Source organism: Condylura cristata, unplaced genomic scaffold, assembly GCF_000260355.1.
Source record: "Condylura cristata isolate star-nosed mole 26May11 unplaced genomic scaffold, ConCri1.0 scaffold00004, whole genome shotgun sequence".
NCBI lineage: Eukaryota > Metazoa > Chordata > Mammalia > Eulipotyphla > Talpidae > Condylura > Condylura cristata.
In genome coordinates this window covers 7906582-7927865 of record NW_004567105.1, presented here as the reverse complement: position 1 = coordinate 7927865, position 21284 = coordinate 7906582, and the positions used below count along the sequence as shown (strand labels likewise).

The window sequence follows — 21284 nt, the reverse complement described above, 5'->3', positions numbered from 1 at the left end:
TGATGTATAATTTTTGCATAATAGGTCAATTATAGATTTCTCAAATCTCAGTAATCTAGCTTTTAAAGCATCTTTGAATAATTGCATTTTCAGATTTGAATTTTATAACCCTCTAAAAGAAGGAGGAATAATTCCAAAGGAAATTGCTTATTCCTATAAGTATAAAGTAGTTCAAAGCCGAGTTCATGCATGTTAACTGATTTTCATCTGAGTGAACATATGTTGAATACCTATGGTTTGCTCAGCAGAGACACAACACCTCGTCACACACAAACTCATTGCATCTGCCAGCCCCAGCAACCCATGAGGGGACACAGCCATGACCATGACCCCCATTTCATGGGCGAGGACCTGAGGACCTGTCCAAGGTTAAACAGAGGTGGCATGTAACTGAGCTGATATTAAAACTCTGCTCTAAACTCTAACCAATGTGTGAATCAGTGCTTCAGATGCAGGTCTGGGATAAGAACTTTATACTCCACATAATGCAAATACCAAGACAGCAGCCCTGTGAGTAAATGTCAGGGCCATTTGTACAATTCAGTGGGTGATTTCATGCTCTCTGGTATTCAGGGACTATCATGGGTCTCCTTGACTTCGAGCCAACCCCGTTCACAGCCCCCACCTCCAGCCCTATCACCCAAAACCTTAGCCTCTTCACCACACTGGGTCATGACCCTTGGTGCCATCTGCAGTGAGTTCTTCAAGGTCACTAAGTCAGGGAACTCGGGGACATCACATGAGGGACTGGTCCTGTGTTCATTGTCACGGCAACAGCTTCTTGATGTGACTTCTGACAAAATGCCTGGGCAGGTGAGCCAACAGGAGCAAAGATGACGCAGAATATCCCTGCGAGGGTGAACAGGAGGGTGACTCACTCAGCTGTTGGGAAAGGGGACAGCAGGTTTGGGTGATGGTCTCCAGTCCCTGGATTGCTGGGATGGCCTCTCTGTCATCACTGTGTGCTGGGGGGCACCTGGTGTGGCACAAGGTGGTGTCTTGTGACAGGCACCTGTGTTGGCCTGTGAATGCCACGGTGTGTGCTGACACATCCACAGTGTTTTTCATGCCCCTCATGACACATGACTATGGCATGAAATCACTTTGGGGGCTGCCAACAGGATTTTATTAATAAGATAGAAGAGAAACGGAACTAAAAGCACATTTTGAGAGCATATCCTTCTTAGTGTGTGTCAGTCTTATTTTCCATGACATTTGTTCAAGGAAAACATGAAAAAATGTGTGTGATAGGAGTAATAGTGGGTGGGTTTCCTTTGGGCCATGATCTAAAATACATTTTTATTCTGAGTCACAGTTGAAAGTGTTTGAAAAGCAATAATCTTAGAAACTTCCTTGACCAGTTTCCTTGATGACAGGCACATTAGCACTGAATGGTCATTTGCATTATTCATCCAGTTATTCATTATGCATGCAAAGAGCAGCTATGAGTAGTCCTCCCTATCAGTTGTGAAGGTGAGTCGCTGTAGGCAGTGTGAGCCGGAAGACACAGGTGACAGCCCCTCATACCTACCCAGCTTCAAAGCAGAGAAATGTGTTTGCGAAATTTCTGTGGTTCGTGTGAAGCATGGACTTGAACTATTAATCTTTTCATGCTGTCTCTCTGTCTCCCCTCACCCTGCCAGTTGACTTAAATACTTCACTGTATATTGATACTGGTCTTTTTGTTCCCAGATTATTCAGTCATGGGCTGTCTTGTCTCTTCACTAGGCTGTTATACTAGTGTCTGTCTTCTGCTTCTTTTGCATCTCCAAAATGGCTAACAGGGTTGGGGAAAATGGCGGGTCCCCCTTAGGGACAACTGTTCATTCCTCAAGTCCTGGCAAAGACATACTGCCGATCATCTTCTGCCACAGGGCATGGATCATATGTAGTGTGTGTGTGGCTGTCTGACTCTTTGCTCAGACTGTGAAGCAGAGAGTAAGCGTACTCGGTCCATCACTGAATCGTCAGCCCCACACTCAACACTGTACCTGTCTTGTTCATTGTCTTCTTGGGGACTGGCGCTTGGGAGATGTATCAGTTAGATACCACCAGAATAATGCTGCATAACAAACAACCCCACTATCTCAATGGGCCACCAAACTAAGACTTGATTTTTGGGTGCAGTTCTAAGCTGAGGGTTGGTTCTGGAGCTCTATGTGTCTCTCGCCCTCCTCAGACCTGCAGATTGGCTGGGGCATGTTTTGCTATGATGGAGGCAGAAGTTCAAGAGAGCAAGTTATAGTTTCATTGTGTCCAATAACATACCTTTGACCAAAATAAGTCAAGTGATCAAACCCAAAATCAGGGTCGAACCCAACATCAGAGAGCTCAGAAACACTCTACCGTGAAGTTTGGGGTCGTGAGGGGAATAGTGACTATTTCTACTGACAAATTAGTCAAAGAAAGTTCTCAGGGCCTTGTTAAATGTTCCTGCAATAGACAGCAAAGGGGGAAAATAATTGGATTCCAGGGATTTCCCATGGGTTTTCAGCCTACAACTTACAAAACTCCATGGGGACTCTTCTACCTCCTGGCATAAAGCTCCACAGAGAAAGCCAGAGCCTTGTCTAACTGATACCAGCCCAGCCACCCAGAGTGAACTTGATTGAGTAAATGAAGCAACCTCAGAAGCAACTGTCAGCGGGGGCTTTTCCTCCAGGGTGCCTAGGAAAGTGGTGGTCTCTGGGAGAAGAATGAGACAGTGACACCCCCCCTCCCCCAACACCTGCCCGTAACTCAAGAGGCAGCTCTGGGTGGAGAGAATCCCTGCCAGAACCAAAGAAAGGATTCCTCTCTGTCCTTGGGAAATGTCAATCAGCTGGACTTTAAGGAAACGAATGACACCATTTCTAAAAGCAGTCCAGAGCCTGGGACCCCAACTTGCCTTAGTGATATCCACTCTGGTCCTGATAGAGGTTGTGTGAAGTTTTGACCCCTCTTTTGGATAAATGGAAAATAATAGTCTTATCTTTTCATTCTCTGTCTCCCAACTCAGGAGTGCTGTGCCTGCCTGACAGCCTGAATCTTCACAGAGACCCGCAGCGGTCCAGCAAGCCAGGAGAACTGCCCATGTTCAGCCAGTCCGAGTTGAGGACCATTGAGCAGTCCCTGCTGGCGACCCGCGTGGGCAGCATCGCAGAACTGAGTAAGTGGACACTGGGTCCCTGGCCCCTCTGTGCCCAGTGTGACACCTCTCCGCAGCGAGCTGCTTTATAAACAGACAGGTGACACCTTTTATTGAGCACCTGCTGTGTGCTCAACACAGTGCTGCATGATGGTATGGGAAGGTGACTCTGGGGTTGGGCGGACCTGGTGAATTTCCTGCCTCTGTCATTGTAGTGGGTTAAGTTCCTAACCCCTAACCTTATCTAAGCTTCAGTTTCTTCTCCTATAAAACAGAAGAAACTAATAGTACCTAGTAGTTTTTAGATGACTCAACAAGTGCTTGCTCATAAAGGGGTTGGGTGTGCTCAGAGTACAGTGAATACATTGTGAATGGTGACTGCTAAATTTACTGTGTTGATTTCCACAACGGAATCCATTTAAATCACATCTCAGACAACCTCTCCCTTCAGTTCAGAATCTTTCTCTGGCTCCCATCTAACCCACAGAAAAAAAAGCAAAGTCCACAGAAGTACTTATAGAATGCCCACCTATGTCCCTCAGGCATCTTTTTTCCCCACTCTGCCAAGGCTCCCTGATCCCACCCTGGCCCTCTTGTTGTGTGACATTAGCAAGCATACCACAGGACCTTTGCACATACCACGGTTTCTTCCTGGACACTCTTCCTCCAGATACCCATGTGTCTTTCTCCCTTGATATCTTCAAATCTCACCCAAATTTACCTTCTCAATGAGTTTTCCCTGATCTCCCTATTTAAAATTATCCCATCCTTAAAAAGATGATAACACCCTGATGACCTCTATGCTCCTGTGCTGCTTTACCTTTCTCCCCAGCAATTATCCTGTGACAATGTAATTTTTGTTTTTTAATATCAACTCCATGGGATATAACTCATCTATAGCTCGTAGACCAAGTTGTACAACCATAACCACAATCAGTTCTAGAACACTTTTATCATAAGAAGAAACCCAATAACCATTAATAATTGTCCCTTTTTATTCATTTATTTTTTATAAATTATCCTTACTATCAATAGAATATATTTTCACAGAGTAGCAATATTTGTTTTGTTCATTGATGTAACCCTACCACCAAGAATACTGCCTGGTACATAATAGTAGAACCTCAGGAAAATGAAGAGAGGAGAGAAGGTAAAGTGGAGGGTGGGAGGCAGGGACGCAGGACAGGAGAAAGAAGGAGGCGAGAGGGAGGAGGAAGAAAAGTCAGAGGAGGGGAGAACAGAGATATTGTCCAGATCAGGATGTCACCCGAATGTTACCAAATTTGAACAATTATTTGCTATGCTTCACACCCCCTAATTCAGGTCTGTGTTCTCTTAGTCTGGCCAACCAGAGGAAAATGAAATTGTATTTACTTGTGATCCAATGGCTTGTGCAGTGATTTAGCTGCGTGTTAATTCCTGATGGGACTGAACGCTGATCTCACAAACACCATGTTATGGTAAAGTATGAGTTGGTGGGAAGTACTAGAAAATCCTGAACTATAAAAGGATTCAGGATTCAGAGAGCAGCCAATACCTCTTTTCAAGGGAATTCCCTGGACATCCAGGACTGGCCTCCTCCCTTTAGCAAGCTATGTGGTCCTCTGGATACAAGGCAGGCATAGCCAATCCAAATCGGAAGTGTCCCTTGTGATCACCAGGAGCGAGATCCTGGCACCCGAATTTGGAAATTGCATTTCCATTTTCATCAAACCTCTAAAGTCACTAGATGCCTCCAGGCACATAGTCTTCCAGCTGCTAGTCATTCATGTGTTTCTTTTAAATTTGGGGGAGCAGAAATAATAGCATTAAATACGTAAAATGAAATACATACATTTACCAAGGAAAACAATGTGTTAAAATTAATTTATGGAAATATTTTAATCTGAATTATGGTGTAATAATTCAATTTTTTTTATGAGCACACGATAAAACAAGATCTAGCGGGCAGCTCTGATGACCCCATTATTCTAGGGTAGTGATGCATGTGAACAATATTTTAAGAGATTTGCAACAATTGGAAATGGATAAGGAAGTGTCTGCATTTTAACAGCTCCCCGGGGATTCAGCATTTCCCCTTTGGGAAACATTTCTCTAAGAAGAAATGCCGTGCATGCTTTGGGACTCTGCAGATTTCCAAGAGGTGCTGATGACCCTGGAAACGTAGAATCTGGCTATAGGATGGGGCCATGCCTGTGTCACGACAGCTGGGGACAAGGTGGGCCATGTTGTCTTTGGGGTCTCAAAGGCTTGTCCTGGGGTATCTTACGGACCTTTCGTAGCATCTAGCACCTGAGCTGGGTACCTGCTTAATTCCAAAAGACAAGGTTTGCTGAACAAATCTGCACATCACTAAGCACCTTTATTTTTGTATCAATCAACGTAGGTATGAGAAGCACTTGCCCTGTAAAATGTTTGTAAGGACAATTTGTTCTGTAAATTAACCGCTACTGTTGCTGTTGAGCACTGACTTTCACAAATGAGTTGTGGGCACGCCAGTGGGAACTGCTAATTGCAAATGGCCATAGACATTCATTAATTCAGCCCCGTAGAATGAGTGCCCGGAAGCACTTTGGTAAGGACTGCCGGCCCCTGAAGCTAATGAAATAGCCTTCTTTTCTGATCTGACTGTAATTTAGACTGGCTTGCACTGTGGTCTAAATCAATACAGCTTCTCTCTGTGTGTGTACATAGAAAGCTGTTCTTCATATTCAAAGGTTACTCTGCCAGTGTGGATTCTAGACACCAGTGTTTTTCCAGCAGAAGCAGGATGAGGAGAGTTTATCCCAGCTATCCATCCCTGCTCTTCCTGGATCAGAGCTATGTGTGCTCAGGGTCAAGAGCAGAGCCCCTCACTATGGCCTTCATCACCAGTAATTATAATAGCAGCAGCTGATTTCAAGGGACTAGGGAACTATGAGACATCTACATGAATTATTTCTAGTGTAACCATGAACACCCACATGGATGTGCAAATGGAAGTAAGAGGAGGTTAAACAGCTAATCTAAGATGTGAGCTGAGGGGCTTGTGATTGAATCCCGGCTCCCCAAGGCCCACACTGGGCACCTCAGCACTAGACTGTGTTCCCAATATGGGAGGCCCAAGCAGATGTTTCTACACTTTGCAGATGGAACGGGAGCCCCTCTTGTACGATTAAGATGCCAGCCAGGTCTGTTTTCCTTCCAGCCCTGAGGACTAAATCAGAAATAAGAAAGATACCAAGTTATGCAGACCCCATTAGGCACATAGATGGGGACTCCCCCCGCCCCTTGCAGGCTGAGACTTCTCCCTGTAACCCTTGCCTCAGGCATCAAGTTAAAATCCAGAACTTTGGGCAACCAGGATATCCGAAGTTCTTGCCTTTGTCCAACCTGTTATGACTTGGGCTAAAAATACACCCTTTGTGGGGCCCTCCCTGGTGATGGAGCGGGTTAAAGCACAGCACTGAGAAGCTAAAGCCACTTTAGCATGAGTTCAACCCCCACCCCAGAGGGGGCCCACATGGCACGGCAGACCTCTCCTGACCCACCCACTGTCTCCTCAGCACTGTACTTCGTCAGTTGGATTGTTCTGCTCCCCACTCTGTTTCCCTACCCACCCCACACCTCTGGCCTGTACCCCAGTTCTACATGCATAAGTAAATAAATATTTAAAATATATACACCTCTTATTTTGGGGGTACCTACTATATAACAAGTACTTAAAGTTCATTGGAGGTGTTCCCAGTTCCCAGAAGAGAAGACTAACCCTTGGCAGGACTAAGCTCACACAGCCAGGCAGTGGCAGAGCCTAAATCACTCTTTTTCATTTTTCCACTTGGCTGTGTGTCACTCAGCTTTGCACTGTGAGCACCTAACTTAATGCCCAAAGCTTGGGAAATGAAAACAAACCTTAGGGAGAAGGTCAAAGGAATAACTGAATGAACCACAGTGAACTAGTCTGTGTAACAAAAGCTAAAGAAAAGATTACAGGTGAGAAGAACTCTTTTTCTTTCAGTATTGCTCCAACTCTTTTAACCATGGGTCCTTGGACCAGGCCAAAGCATCCTCCTCCTTAGTGACCATTTCCCAGTACAGCTTTCCCTTTTCAGGCTTTTATATTGGTTTGCATTTGTTGGAGTTTCTTCCCCACCACCCCCCGATGCCCCTTTATCCTTGCTCTCTACCGCCTTCATCCTAACCTCGGAACCTGTACTCATTCATTAATGTCTACTAGCTTTTGGAAATATTGTTGCTTTGTTGAATCATCCCACTATATCATTGTCCAACTTTTTTATTCTAAAATATTTTATTTTGGTTTTTGGTTGGCCATCCGTTTTCCCAGTTTGTATTTTTTGGAGGTATAGGATCACCCCTTCAGGTATAGACACCTTACAGCACCCACCAAGCAACCCATAGTCTCCTACCCTCGTCCATCACACTCTCTCCTCCCACCCTCCTCCTCCCCCTCTAGAGATGTCAGATCTATGGTCAGCTTTCAGATGTTGTTTGGAAAGTCTGTCTTTGTCCGTAAATGTCCAATAATTGCCTTGTCATTCTGACTGGCCTCACTACATATAATTTCCTTGACTTTCTTATTCAGCTATAAATGGCAACATTTCATTTTTCCTTCAAGCTGCCGAGTCCTCCATTGTGTAGCTAGGCCACGTCTTCCCCATCCAGCCCTTCACCGGTGGGAGGTGAGAGGCACGCTTAACGAAATTCATTCCAACAGTTAATATGACACTGAGTTGAATGTTGAACTCAGAGACCGAGACCTGAGCCTACATAGATCTGAAATACTTGATAAAGCTACTGCAAGGACTCCCTGATGGCCACAAGCTGGGGGTCCTTTAACTCTTTAACTCAAGGACATTTGTAAGGTGATGTACCGACCATCTCTGTTGACTTAGGTCTTCAGGTAATCCAGATCTCCCTTCTGGCCCAGGAGGTAGGTCTGGGAAAGTGGGCCCACCCAGTCTTCCCCATGGGGCCCTCTGGGGGATGTGGAGGCCCTGGATTTCCCACTCTTGAACCAAATCAGCTCTGCCTTTGGCCCAGCCAATCCTATATTTGTGTTCTTTGAGACTTCTGTCTCAATTCTTCTACCCAGTGACCCACCCTAGTTCCCATGCTCTCAGTTAAACCCCATTAAACATCCATCACTTATGGTGCTTGCTTTCTGTTGTTTAAAAGAAAAAAAAAAACTTTCTCATGAAATACCTCTTCCTGTTTTCTCTTAATACTAAAATGTGAACATGTTATTGCCATTCAACGAGACAGTCAAAATGGGGCTATTAACTTATAACTGTGCAGAAAAAGGAATCTGAGTTGTCTCTTCTTAGTGCTGCCAGAAAAAAATCCTCTTGTTTCTTGTTTGAAATGTAGACAGAGTCCTGCCACCGCCAGGCCTTAGGGTGCGACTGTGACCTTGTCTGGTAGCAGCGTAGCACAGGAACACTTTGGTATTCTCAATAATCCATTCCTGCTTCTACCACAGGACCTTTACACCTGCTGCTCCTTCTGTCTCAAAAATTCATCCCCTCACTTCATTCAGGCCCCTGCTCAAAAGTTTCTTCCATTAACTCATAGCCAGAGAAACTAAACAGTTCACCCAAGGTGACCCAACTGGTCAGTGGTAGACAGTCTGAGTCGGAGGCCATGTTCCTAACCCCCACACCACACCAGCCCTCCAGGAATAGGCCACACTAGGAGACATGGTCTCTGCCTTTGAGGCAAAGTAGGGGAAGTAGATGTGAGTACAATACCTGTGAACCATGATAAAAATTGAGTAATTTATTAGGTCTTATAGCAGATGTTACAAGTATATAAAGAAAGGGCCAACTGGCATCTGTAGGGAGCATCTAACTGGCATCTGTAGGGAGCAGCTTCCTTGGTGGGCACAGAGTCGGGGTGGGGAGACGTCCTGGAAGGAAGGGTCCATGGAAGAAGTGACATTTGATCACAGCCTTGTAGGTTTTCAGTGTTTGGGAAGAAGACGAGAAGGGCCCACCGGTGTGGGAAACAAGAACAAAGCCCGGAACTGCAGGCGAGCACAGAGATGCTCAGAGGAGATGGTTTGGACAATGAGGCCCACAGACTTCCCCACATCTTAGGACTTGGAGGGTCGGTCCAGGGACCAGAAAAATGAACCTTCTTGCTCCCTTTTAATTTTTATTGTTTCGAACTTTTTAATGGAAGCTTTCAAGAAAGCTGATAGAAATCTGTGCATATCCCAACCTACCCGAGATGGAAGGTACAAGAAAGTAAACACCACTTTGTTAAGCTTCTTATTCCAGTAATACCAAGGAACAGATGCCATACTTCAAAGTCAGGAGCTATAGAAAAGTTGGAAGGGAATGTCACCCGCAAGGCCATTAAGCAGAGAAATCCTTGGTCAACATTTTAGTATTTTTTTTTTCATTTTGTTATTTACTCAGTGCATAGTCTTTTAATAACATAATCCTGATCACACTGTATGCAATTTTGAATTTAGCTTCCTCCCCCACTTCCCATTTCAACAAGAGGATTTTTTTCATGTGAACACTATTAATGACTGCATACATTTGTTATTTTAGCACATGGATGTACCGGTTTGTTTATTCTTGCTCTTATTTGTAAACATTCTTTCTTTGTCAAATTTTGGGTCCTGCAAATAAGATTTAGATGAAAATCCTTGTGCATGAAGATTTGATTACATTTTGGATTCTAACATTGGGAAGGGTTCCCAGAAATGGAATTACTAAATCAAGGGTAAGGAGCATTTGCTCACACCTCGGCCACATAATGCTGGATTGCCTGAAGACACATTCGGAGGTGGCTGTGGCCATCCTGGACAGATTGATTGGTTTGACCAAGGAACTAGGCACCAGAGAGCTAGCCCAACTAACATAAAATTAGCCATTGCAGATGACTTAGTGAGCGTCTCCCAAAGTGCACAACACACCCACTGTACAGGTGATGATTTTAAGTGGGACAGGCAGTGTCTTGAATAAATAACATTGGCCTTGGAGTGATTCTTTTAACTTCTAACTGCTATGAGAAGAAAGCCTCCATTTGATCTGAGTCCCTAACACTTCTCTAACACTTGTCAAAAGAAAGTAGGGCCAAATTCAGCTGTAAATTAGTTTGTTTTCATCAATTAATGTTTACAATGACCTTCTGTATATGGTAAGTGATTCCAGTTTTACATTTATGATAGTGACATAGCATTTCCTTTTTAGATGTATGTATTGTTTAAAAAGTGAATAATAGGCAATTCTAACTCCGTGATCTTGATGCTGAGATTAGAAAAGGGCAGTGTGGTAGCATGAGGGATGACAGAAGAAATTCTGCCATGGTCTTCTGGAGAAATTAATACAGAAGCTGACATCTGACCGATCAATAAGAATTAGCCTGGAGAAAAGAAGAGAAAGAATGTTCTGGATAAATACAATTGCATATTCACTGGGTCAGAGGAAGGAGACAGTAAATACACTCTGCTCTTATGACTGCAAGAAAGCCAGTGTTGGCTGCAGCGAGGATGAGTCCGCAGTAAGGGTGGCCGGAAACAGACACACCTGGGGGCTTCCTGTGCCTTGTTGGGGGGATGGGTTCCAGAAGAGCAGGACTGGAATTATCCCAGTAGCCCTCTGTGCTCAAAGCAGCACAAACCTGGTAACCCTTGGCAGTGGTGCATGAATGAAAGATGTCCTGCTTGCTTGAAGGGTGACCTGGAGGTCTCAAGCATCACCCCATTTGAACGAAGGTATCCTAGGACCAGACTCTGCAGGAGTCTTCAGGTTCTGGCTACCTGAAGGATCTAACATCTTATTCCTGTCCACAGGTGACCTGGTGTCCCGAGCCATGCATCACCTGCAGCCCCTCAACGCCAAGCACCATGGAAATGGCACCCCCCTGCACAACAAGCAGGGGGCGCTCTACTGGGAGCCTGAGGCCCTGTACACCCTTTGCTATTTCATGCACTGCCCGCAAATGGAATGGGAAAATCCCAACGTGGAGCCTTCCAAAGTCAACCTCCAGGTGGAAAGGTAAGGAAGATCTGCCTGTGCCTTGTATGGCCTAAGACCATCCTGTGGGTGGGCACAGCATGTCTCCAGGGTGGCATGTGAGGAGGGGAGGGGAGGGATGCTGGGGGGTCACAGCTGCCCCAGTCCTCAGGTACTTGATGGAGGCCTCCAGATGGAACCTTGTGTCCGGAGGCCTTAGATGAGACCCAGGTGGAGCCTTTGAAATGGGTTTGCCTAGGACAGGTGAGTTGGGATAAAAATGGCCTGGGTTAGAAGAGTGGATGTGTAGGGCCTGAAAGGGGAAGGATGTTGTCAGCATGTGGCTCCCTGGTGAGGGCCCTTTGCGGGAAGCCAACGTTGGGGGGCAGGAGGGTGGGGGCATGTCTTGTCTTCATTTCTTCCTGGCTGCCCTGTAGACTCCGCAGGAACCATAAAGGACCACTCAGCTGGAGTAAGCCTCTGAGGTGGGCAGTGGGTGGGGGCAGGAGACCAGCTCCCTGGGGTGAGGAGAGGAAAGGGGGTGGGGGTGAAATCCTCAAGAAAAAAGAAGGAATAGGAGCAGGGAAGAAGGGAGAGCTTGCTAGGGGAGGAAGTGCTCTCAGACCTGATTTCTGCTGCTTCCTCCTGTACTTCTGACATTATTCTGTGCCTGAGCTTCCCCACCTGCAAACCAAGGGCTCAACTAAGTGGTCCCCTACTAAGCTGAACTAAGCAGAACCCCAGATTCTCTGAAGTCAATTGCCTCGGGATGATTTCCCTTCCTAGAGGTGGGCCCTCAGCCTTCAGGGGAGTCTGTCTGGAGCACCAACCCCCCTTCCTCCAACGCTAGGTTCCCAGAGCTCAGCACCCCACAGGGTTTTGCCATCAGGTCCCCCCAGTCCAGGCCTTTGTACCCTACTATAGTTGTGACCCTGAAGGGCAGGTAAGACCCACAGGCTCTATGACCCAGACTTCCAGCTTCAAAACCAATCTCTTCCAATTTAAAGCCAGGGACTTTGGCAAAGTGCATTAACTCTTACCCTTCAGTTTCTTCATCTGCAAAATAAGGCAACTAAGTGTAACTCCTTGGGAGGACAGTTTGAAGACTGAATGAACTGAACAGCCCCAGCAAACAAGCTCGATAAATGTGCTTTTAGTATTGTTGTGGGTATTGATTGCATGTGGCCGAACAACTCTGCTTGAAGCCCAGTGCGGTGCAGTTTTCTCTTCTTGTTAGATATTCCAAGTGGTTTTGAGTGTTTTCTGACTGCGCTGTTTCTGCCCAGAAGCGCTGGGGCTTCATTGGGCTCCCTTACAAAACCATGTCTCGACTCTGAGTCAGGGAAGAGACTGGAGCATGAGCGACACGGAAGTTGTCTCTATTTGTTTTTTCAATCCAGTCTAGCATGAATGTAATCAGGGAATTACTCAGGTCTCTACTACCCAGGCCAAACCAATGGGTACATTTTGGTGTGCCAAGCATGCCCAAAATGAAGACGTGGCAAAATAGTCATGATCCGTGGGCAAAAAAATAACCTCAGCCAGGTACATCAAAACTGAGCTTTCTCTGAGAGTGAATCTAGAGGCTTAAGACAATAAAACTATTGTCCTAAGCTAGAGGGGGTCTGGGTCTTCCGCCTCCCCTCCCCCCACCTGACACTGAACAAGTTTCTCTGACTCATCTCCCTCACATGGTCTTCCACTCCCATCTCCATGCAGATGGACATCGTCCACTCCTCCTCATCCACACACACACCCATTTCCAGCAAGATGTTGCCTCCTCCGAGTCCCAGAACCTTCTACTCCTGTTAAGTCCTCCAGTTTTCACTATCAAGTCTCACGCTCTCCTCTCAGCCTGACTCTTCTGCTCATAGCACCTTAGTCTTTATTTCCTAACATGTGCTGCTATTTGTCATTGTGAGTGCATTTCTATGTTTGCTGCCTGTGAACTTCACGATGGCAGAGAATACATCATTTTAGGTTCTCAGGCTGTACCTAGTGCCAATCTCAATAACTGGCACAGGGTGGGATGTCAACAAAAATTTGTAGAGTGAAAGAATGAACAAATCCAATCAGTTGTGGAACAGTTCTCTCTGGAGTGATCAACACTACCTCCAAACAAAAGCCGGCATTTTTCCTCCCGGTCTCTAAGAAGAGTGTCACCATCAACCTGGTCACCCCAGTCAACACACTGGGACTCACCAACAGTCCTTCCTGTCTCTCACGCCCTCCAGAGCCAACTAGTCAATAGGTCTTATTGACACTGCTGCTGTGACATCACTCATTTCTCTACTCCATTCTCTCCACATAGTTGCTACTGCACTGTTCAGGGCCTCGTCTCTCTTCCTTCCACTCTTACATAGATTTCTGAATGGTCTCCCAAGGCCTCCCTGGTGGTACAGGGGTTAAAGTCTTCTCAGCACTGTGAAGGTGTTGGCAGCCACTGCAACTTGAGTTCAGTCCCTGGCCAGGGAACTGACCCACATGGTGCAGCAGACCTCTCCTGTCTCACCACTGCTCCCCTAAACAGTGTATTTCAGTCCATCTGCCTGTTCTGCTCCCTCCTCTGTCTCTCATGAATCCTCTCAAACCCCCCAAACCCTGCACCTTTGGCCTGCACTTGTATGCATAAATAAATAAATTATGGTCTCCCTGGATGTGAGACTTAACATCCTCTGACAAGCTCCATCCTCCTCATGGTCACCATACTGAAATTTCTAAGATACCAGTCACATCACATTGTGACTTCTGCCCCCATTCAACACAGTTGTTTGAATCCTGTTACATTTTCTATTGTGCAGTTTCCATCTTCCCTTCTGGAACCTATTTCAGAACTCACATAGAATTGGAGGGACTGTCCACCAGGGAAGCCATCTAAGAATTCCAGATTTTAAGAGGCAAGAGCTGTGAGGAAGAGCAAAGAGAACATGTCCCAAAATTTGTGGGCACATTTGCCTTATTCTGTCCACTCCTTCTTGGTTGAATTTTCAGGAATCAGCACTAAACACACAGTAGAACTTGTCATTCTTTACCTTTGTTTGGTCCTCAGAAAAGAATATGAATTTGGGGGTCAGCTTGAGCTTTGATTTGGGTCCCACCTCTATTTCTATATGCCTGAGATCTTCAGTAAGTCATTTCATCTTATTGAACCTATTTTCCACAACTGTACAATGAGCATAAGACTAGACATGCAGGGGCAGTGAGCAATGAATCAGATATTAGAGTTAAGACATCCAGTGCCAACTTGGCACAAAAGGAGCTTCTCCTCTTGACACCCAAAATTAGCTGATTTTTGGAGGGTAACTCTAAAATACTACATTCGTGACCCCTACAGAAGCCTATGTGTGATTCCTTCTAGAGAGAAAGCTACTTCTCCCTATTCCCTGGTGGTTCAACAGACATTGATGGTCAGTCCAGTATCTGAAAAGACACATGAGAGGGCTTCAGAGGAGAGAGGACCTCTAACTGTTTTCAGCCAAGTGTTTACAACCCATACCAAAACCTTCAACCTAGAAATTTCTAGTAGGAGATAAGGGTCTAATTTGGAGTTATTTTTCTCTCTATCTTCTCCTTCCTTTCCCCAACCCCAAAACAGACACTTCACTGAATCTTTAGGTCTATGCTGGCAAAGTGATGTAGGACCATGGCGTTTACATGGTTTCCTACCTGACTAAGCTTATCAAGGGCGGGGATAGAATCTTATTTGCTTTAGTCTATACCCAGCAGAAAGCCTGGGAAATAGTTGTCGACTGAAATATAGAGTGTTTTGTGTCAGAAGAGACTTTCTTGGCCGGCGTGCTTGGAAGCAAGCCTACATGCACCATTTTACTCTTTCATGTGGGTGTAACTTTAGAGTTGCTACTTTTGTCTTGGACAGTTTCATTTTTCATTGTGGGATTTGGGAGAAGCTCAGTGCCAGTATGGAATTTCTACAGTTTAATTTTTCCCAGAACTTTGGGGAGACATTTTTGTGCTTCTGAAATCTTTCAGGTATACCTTTATATTTTTTTAAACTCAGATAAATTGGATAAGATTAATGATTATTAACCAATATTCTTTTTCCAAATAGTAATTTAGAATAATTATAAACACTTTTTTGTTGATAGGAGCTATATGAGGCAGCTGTTTTAAAATAAAATCATCTTAAGTCTATGAGAAGATTTTCCTCCCTGCTTCATTACTGGAATTATCGTGATTCTAGATATGTTTAGCCATGGATGATTTCAGTAATTCATTACCACACAGTGAAAAAAATAGTTGGATAAATAGGACTATTTTGTTGCCTGAGGTAGATGTTAAGATCAGAGAGGAACTGACTGAGCAGTGATTGGTTTCCCCCAAAAAACTAGACAATTAAGTAGCTCTACTTTTCCCAGTCTTATTGAGAAAAGTATAGTTTATACATAGGCAGTGGCATCTCTAGCCCTCCATGCAAGCAGAGCTGTACAAATAGACATAACAGATTCTCTACCAGGGGAATCTGAACCACAAACAAGAAAGTACAATTATCAGTTGCCAACTGTTTGAGGAAAACTAATGGGTAAAACAAAACAATCTTAACAGTGAAAGAATTTACACTTGAAGAAACAGAGTTAATAATACAGACTTAGCAGACATTAGGAGTTAATGATACCCAAATACAACTTCCAAATCACTGACTTTCCCAAAAGGCCACCAGTTCTTAATGCTTTTGTTATCTGTGGCATAGATGATAAAATAACATTCAAGTTTTAGCATACTCCAATGGGCATACATATTGTTTTGCAAAATTTTCAGCAAGTTCGTTCTGACTCCTCCCTATCTTCCCATTAAAGAATGTGCATCACAATGCCAGTGAGTGTAGGAATGTTTGATATATTCAGCACTACTAGTAGTAATCTTAGTTACAAAATTTGAAACTATTAAGGACAACTTAAAGAAGAGAGAAAAATTCTGGGAGACCCAGTAGAGATAGATTATTACCAAATGAGCATTTGGCCTTGAGTTATTCTTTAGGTTTGTTCCCCATTGAAAACTGATAAAAATTGCAGGGTCAACTGTATTATTTAGCAGTATTTTTTTTTTAAATATTTCTTTATTTATTCATACAGAACTGGGGTACAGGCCAGAGATGCAGAGGGTGAGAGGCTTCACCAGAGACAGAGTGGAGAGCAGAACAGGCAGATCTACGAAGTACACTGCTGAGGGGAGCAGCGGGCGGGTCAGGAGAGGTCTGCCAGCCATGTGGATCTCCTCTGGGGCAGGCAGGGATCGAACTTATGCGAAAGTGGCTTAAGCTTCCAGTGCTGTGCTTTAACCCACTGCGCCACCAGGGAGGGCCCTTTAGCAGTATTTTTTTATGGTAAAAATGACCCTAGATTGGTAGATTCTGGTCTAGTAGTATTTATAAATATTTCATAAAGATCCAGAGTTTGGGGCTTCCCTATATTCATTGATTCTTGTAATGGACTATGCCCCTAACAGAACATGGAAGCTGTACTTGAAAGTGGACTAGGAAGCTTTATCTATAGAGTCTCTTACAAGAAATATAGGGTTCCTAAATCAGCAGGTTCCTACAGTCATCCAAAGGTATTATCACCTGAGCATTATCTGGACAGTAGGCCACCCTAGATGGTTGGGTGAATTATTACAAAGACTGTCACTGAAAGGAATATCTAATGCTACCCTGATGGGGAGAGTGACTGTCCTGTGAATCTAAATGTTCAGTAGAGCTCTAAAAGGTTTCTGGTGGGTGTTGCAGTTGGAGACACAGGCTTTGAATCTTTGCAATCTAGAATAGTGTTCAATTTGCACACTAGGACTATTCCAGCAGAGACCTCACAACTGCCAGTGATGGACACTTGACCATACAGCTCTGATGCTGAACATTGAACACTCCCAGTAAGATATTTGTCAGCAGTACCCCTGAAAGCTAAGTGTCCCTGCGGCCCCATATTCTACCTATGTCATCCCACTTGTTTCAAAATAAGTGGCCTCCAAGGCATATATGTGCACTATCGCTACAAGCGAGTCTAGAAGCTGAATTTCTACCTTGTTGAACCCTGAACTAATAACATGGGACATCCTACAAGTGTAAGATCACCAGTAGTTCTGGGCAGCCAAAAAGGCTTACAAAGGTCTACTACACTCTTCTAATTTACTTTTCTTTTAATATCAATACTACATAAGTGAATCATTTGTACAGTTCAATCTTTTTTTATCATTCTTAGCCATACTTCTTGCATCTGACTGTGTTAGATGCCACAGTCAAGGAAAAAAATAATCCCCACCATAAGATCTCCAAAGTCCTAAAAATGCCCAAACCAGTGCTAGTGGATCCTAGAGAAATTCAGTCAATGGGTGAATCAGGACATGCCAGACTAGAGGCCCATGTGTTAGACATGCTTCTGCAGGCTCATAAATGGGTTTTTGTGGGACACCCTGGAGTTCCAACCACTATATAAAGAGTTCCCAGGAAGGAAAAAAGAAAAAAAAATGTATGTTGAGTTCTAAATAACTAATTTACAAGACAAAGTCTTAAGATGTGGACCATTTGAAACTTGAGCATTGCTATAATTTCGTTCATCTAGCCAGGGTAAAAGCAACTCTAATCCTAATATTTTTCAGACTGTAGGTTTTAGCCCATTAGCAAGCCAGAAAATCAATGCAGTGCATAGAGAGGCGAACTATGCCCCTCAGGCCAAGTCTGGCCCAATCCCTGTTCTTATAAATAAAGTTTTATTGGCACACAGACACACCTATCTGTATACATTTACACTTATGGCTGCTTCTGCACTTTTGATTAATTGTGATGGAGACCAACTGGCCTACAAAGCTGAAAATTCTTACACTTTGACCTTCCCAGAAAAAAAATTGCCAACTACTAATGCTGTGGGTTATAATCTGTGCTTTCAAAATTTACAAGAATTGAATTTTTAAAATAACAGAGTCATTTGCATTGGATAAGAAAATAATATTTTGTGAAAACAATTTTTTAGTCATGTTAACTGGAGTTGATCCACTTAGTCAAGGACATGTAACTAACATTGGAGAACTAGTGTTTGAATCCTTGGAGTAAGATTCCACTAAGCTGTTTTGCTGTTGATCGATTATGTGTTTAAAGAATAATAATAGCATTAGCGCTTTTCATAATCTTCATGATTGTTTCTAGGATATAAGCTGAATATATTTGTTAAATAAGATGTAGTAAGTACAAAAAAGCAATAAAGAAGAAACTTTGAATCACTCCTAGCCTCTGCATTCCGGAATATAGAGTGTATATTCAGTGTTTATACCAAAGGTTTTTTATTGTTTCACAAAATAAGAACTAAATAGAACATATAGTTTTCCTGATCCATGTCATTAAATAGGCTTCAAAAACAGGACTTTTCAATGGACTGTCCCATCATTGGACAGTCAAGAGAGATCTGGAAATAGGCCTGCTGAACACGCTTAATGTCAAAGAAGATAAAACTGAGATTTAGATGGATTAGAGAATTTGTCTAAAATTGCAAGCTCGTCGGCAGTGGATTTATGAGGCCTCCATGGTGCCTTTGTCCTCTTTCTAGAATCCTGTCTTCTTTCCACTCTATCATCTGACTTCTACCATTAGTTCATCCTTTAAGACTCTTTTCCGGCATCCCCTCCTCCAGGAGTTCTCCCGTCCCCTAAGGCTACACTAAGTGTGCAGGGCCTTGCTCCATATGTAGCAGAGAATATGTAGCTCAGTAAGTGTTTGGAGAACAGAACAAAGCTAGGTCTGAAACCTACATCTCCAACTCCAGGTCCAGAGAGCCATGATGCTGATATCAACTCAGAAAACCCTCAGCCTGGCAGTGGTCTTACCATTCATATGCTCTGTGAACTCAGCCTCATCTGTAATCATTCTACTGCTAGCTGTTCCTACTTCATGGAGCTGTGCCCATGTCTAATAAACAAGGCAGATCATCCATAAACAGCAGGGAATATTATTTGTTCTTTATTCCAGGTTGACCCCTTCTTAGATATTACTGGAGATTTCAGTCAAAGAGAGTGCATGGCGGACCCCACTCTACATACTTATGTGTATCAACAAATTCAGTCTTCACAACACCCTTGAGGCAGGTGCTCACCTCACTTCTTCCCATTTTACAGATGAGGAAACTGAGAAGCAGGAAGGTCAAAGTGCCCAAAGTCATGCGCACTGGATAGGTGTGTGAGTGAATGTTGGGGGACTCTAAGGAAGGGGGTCATCACTAAGGAAACAGAATATTCCTTCAGGGGTAGGAAGGTAAGAGAACAAAGAGGGAGCTACTGTTGAGAAGGTTTTGATGCAGCAGCATCCTGGAAGGAGACTGGAAGGAGGTTTGAGACTTTTCCAGCATCAGGATTTTCTCCTACAGTGAGAAATCCAAGGGAATTTTGGGGAGGCAGGTGAAGACACCGACCCTGTGTCTGTCACCTGAGAGGTCCCTTCCACTGAGGCACAGGATGCCTAAAGGAGTGTAATGAACACTTGATAACTCCTATTTTGTCCTTTGTACTGTGCGAAGACTTTACTTAATGCGTTTAGTTTTGTTTTTTTTTTAAAGATTTCTTTACTTATGCATACAGAACTGGGGTACAAGCCAGAGGTGTAGGGTGGTGAAAGGCTTCATCAGAGACAGAGTGGGGAGAAGAACAGGAAGATTAATGAAGTACCCTGCTGAGGGGAGCAGCCGGCGGGTCAGGAGAGGTCTGCCGCGCCATGTGGGTCACCTCCAGGGCCAGAGATTGAACTCGTGCTGAAGTGGCTGTGGCCACTTTGCAGTGCTGCGTCCTAACCAGTTGTACCACCAGGGAGGGCCCCTTAATTTAATATTTAATATCGGTCATCTGAGCTAAGAATGCCTTCATCTTCAGATGAGACAATTCAATTAAGTCTTTAATTGCCACTCAGTAGGAAAATACTATTTAGAAGCTTTTTAGGTATTGTTAAAACCTTCAAAGTGCATTAATTATATCTCTGTATATTTTTCACTCTAGAGCCAAATGCATGAGTTAATATCATGGTTCCCACATTTATTAGCTGTGTTGCCTTCAACACATTACTTAACCACACTGAGCCCCCATTTCCTTATAAAAAATGGGAGATAATCATAATGATGCTATTGTGTGTATATATACATCAGTCTATACATATGCAGCACTTATGACCTATCACCCATCAGACTCTTTATAGACAATGTCCATTATCATTCTCACTGTCTTGTTGCTTATGCTCTGAATGTATTGTACTCTGACTGGGCCTCTCCATGCATTGACACCACCTAAGATCTTGCTAAAATGCAGGTTCTATTCCTCAGGTCTGAGGTGGGGCCTGAGAGCCTTCATTTCTAACAAGCTCCCAGGTGAGGTTGTGCTGCAAGACCTTGCACCACACAGTGAATAACTACATCTTGTAGATCAGTGTGTTTGTGATTTATTTCACCAACTTGCTCTAATCAACCTTGTTAAGTCGCAAAGGTGTGAGAAATAAGTTTTGCAAGAGGATTGATGTCTCTCTGGGGAAGCTCAACATATAAGAGGTGTCCAATAAGAGCTGCTTCCTCAGCTTGGGGGGGGGGGCTGCCTTGAGCCTTGTGGGGCCTGTGCTCCCCTTGCCTCGTGGCATGCAGACCCCTCTGCAAAAGGAGTGTATTCTGGGGTCAGCTGCAGCCAGCCGGCAGGACTCTCAGACTTTGGAGCAGTGGCGGGCGGTCAGGTGAAGATGCCGGACATCCAAATAGGATGATCACCTGCAGCCTGACGAGGAGGCCGGCTCCTGCGTCATGCCTCAGGGACAGCAAATTAGTGACAAGGGTGCCAGGGAAGGGGAGGCCAGATTTGGCAGGCGTCTGCCCTCGGGAGAGGCATGCGGGCAAATGGGAAGCCTCACCAGCTGTTCCACACCTCCAGCCTGCAGGGCTTGGCTCACAGCTTGGCATCGCCACCCAGTTTTCTCCCTGCTAAGGGGGAGAGATTGTTCTTGACCACAGGGACAAGCTAAGGGCACGTTTAAGAGCAGCCCTTGAGTGAAACTGCTCAAATGCAAACACTGCACGTGCTCATTTCAAAATCCAGGTCTTTCCTGAATCTCAGTTAACTGGCTGCTCCAGTAGTTTGCCCTGGTCCCACGCCAGCTTTTGATGTTTGGAAAAGGAAGGAAAACCTTACCTTTGTGACACAAAGAAAAGACGAAGGAAATAACGCTG

The 21284-nt window shown here is 44.4% G+C and overlaps 1 protein-coding gene across 1 annotated transcript in view; it reads left to right on the top strand.

Annotated features, from left to right (window-relative positions):
• Positions 1-21284, top strand: part of BTBD11 (BTB (POZ) domain containing 11) — a 233865-nt gene that overhangs the window by 140750 nt on the left and 71831 nt on the right. The window contains exons 3-4 of the mRNA XM_004676473.2: positions 2999-3148; positions 10932-11136. Coding sequence (XP_004676530.1) covers positions 2999-3148; positions 10932-11136 — 355 coding nt within the window. The remainder of the gene's footprint in view (positions 1-2998; positions 3149-10931; positions 11137-21284) is intronic.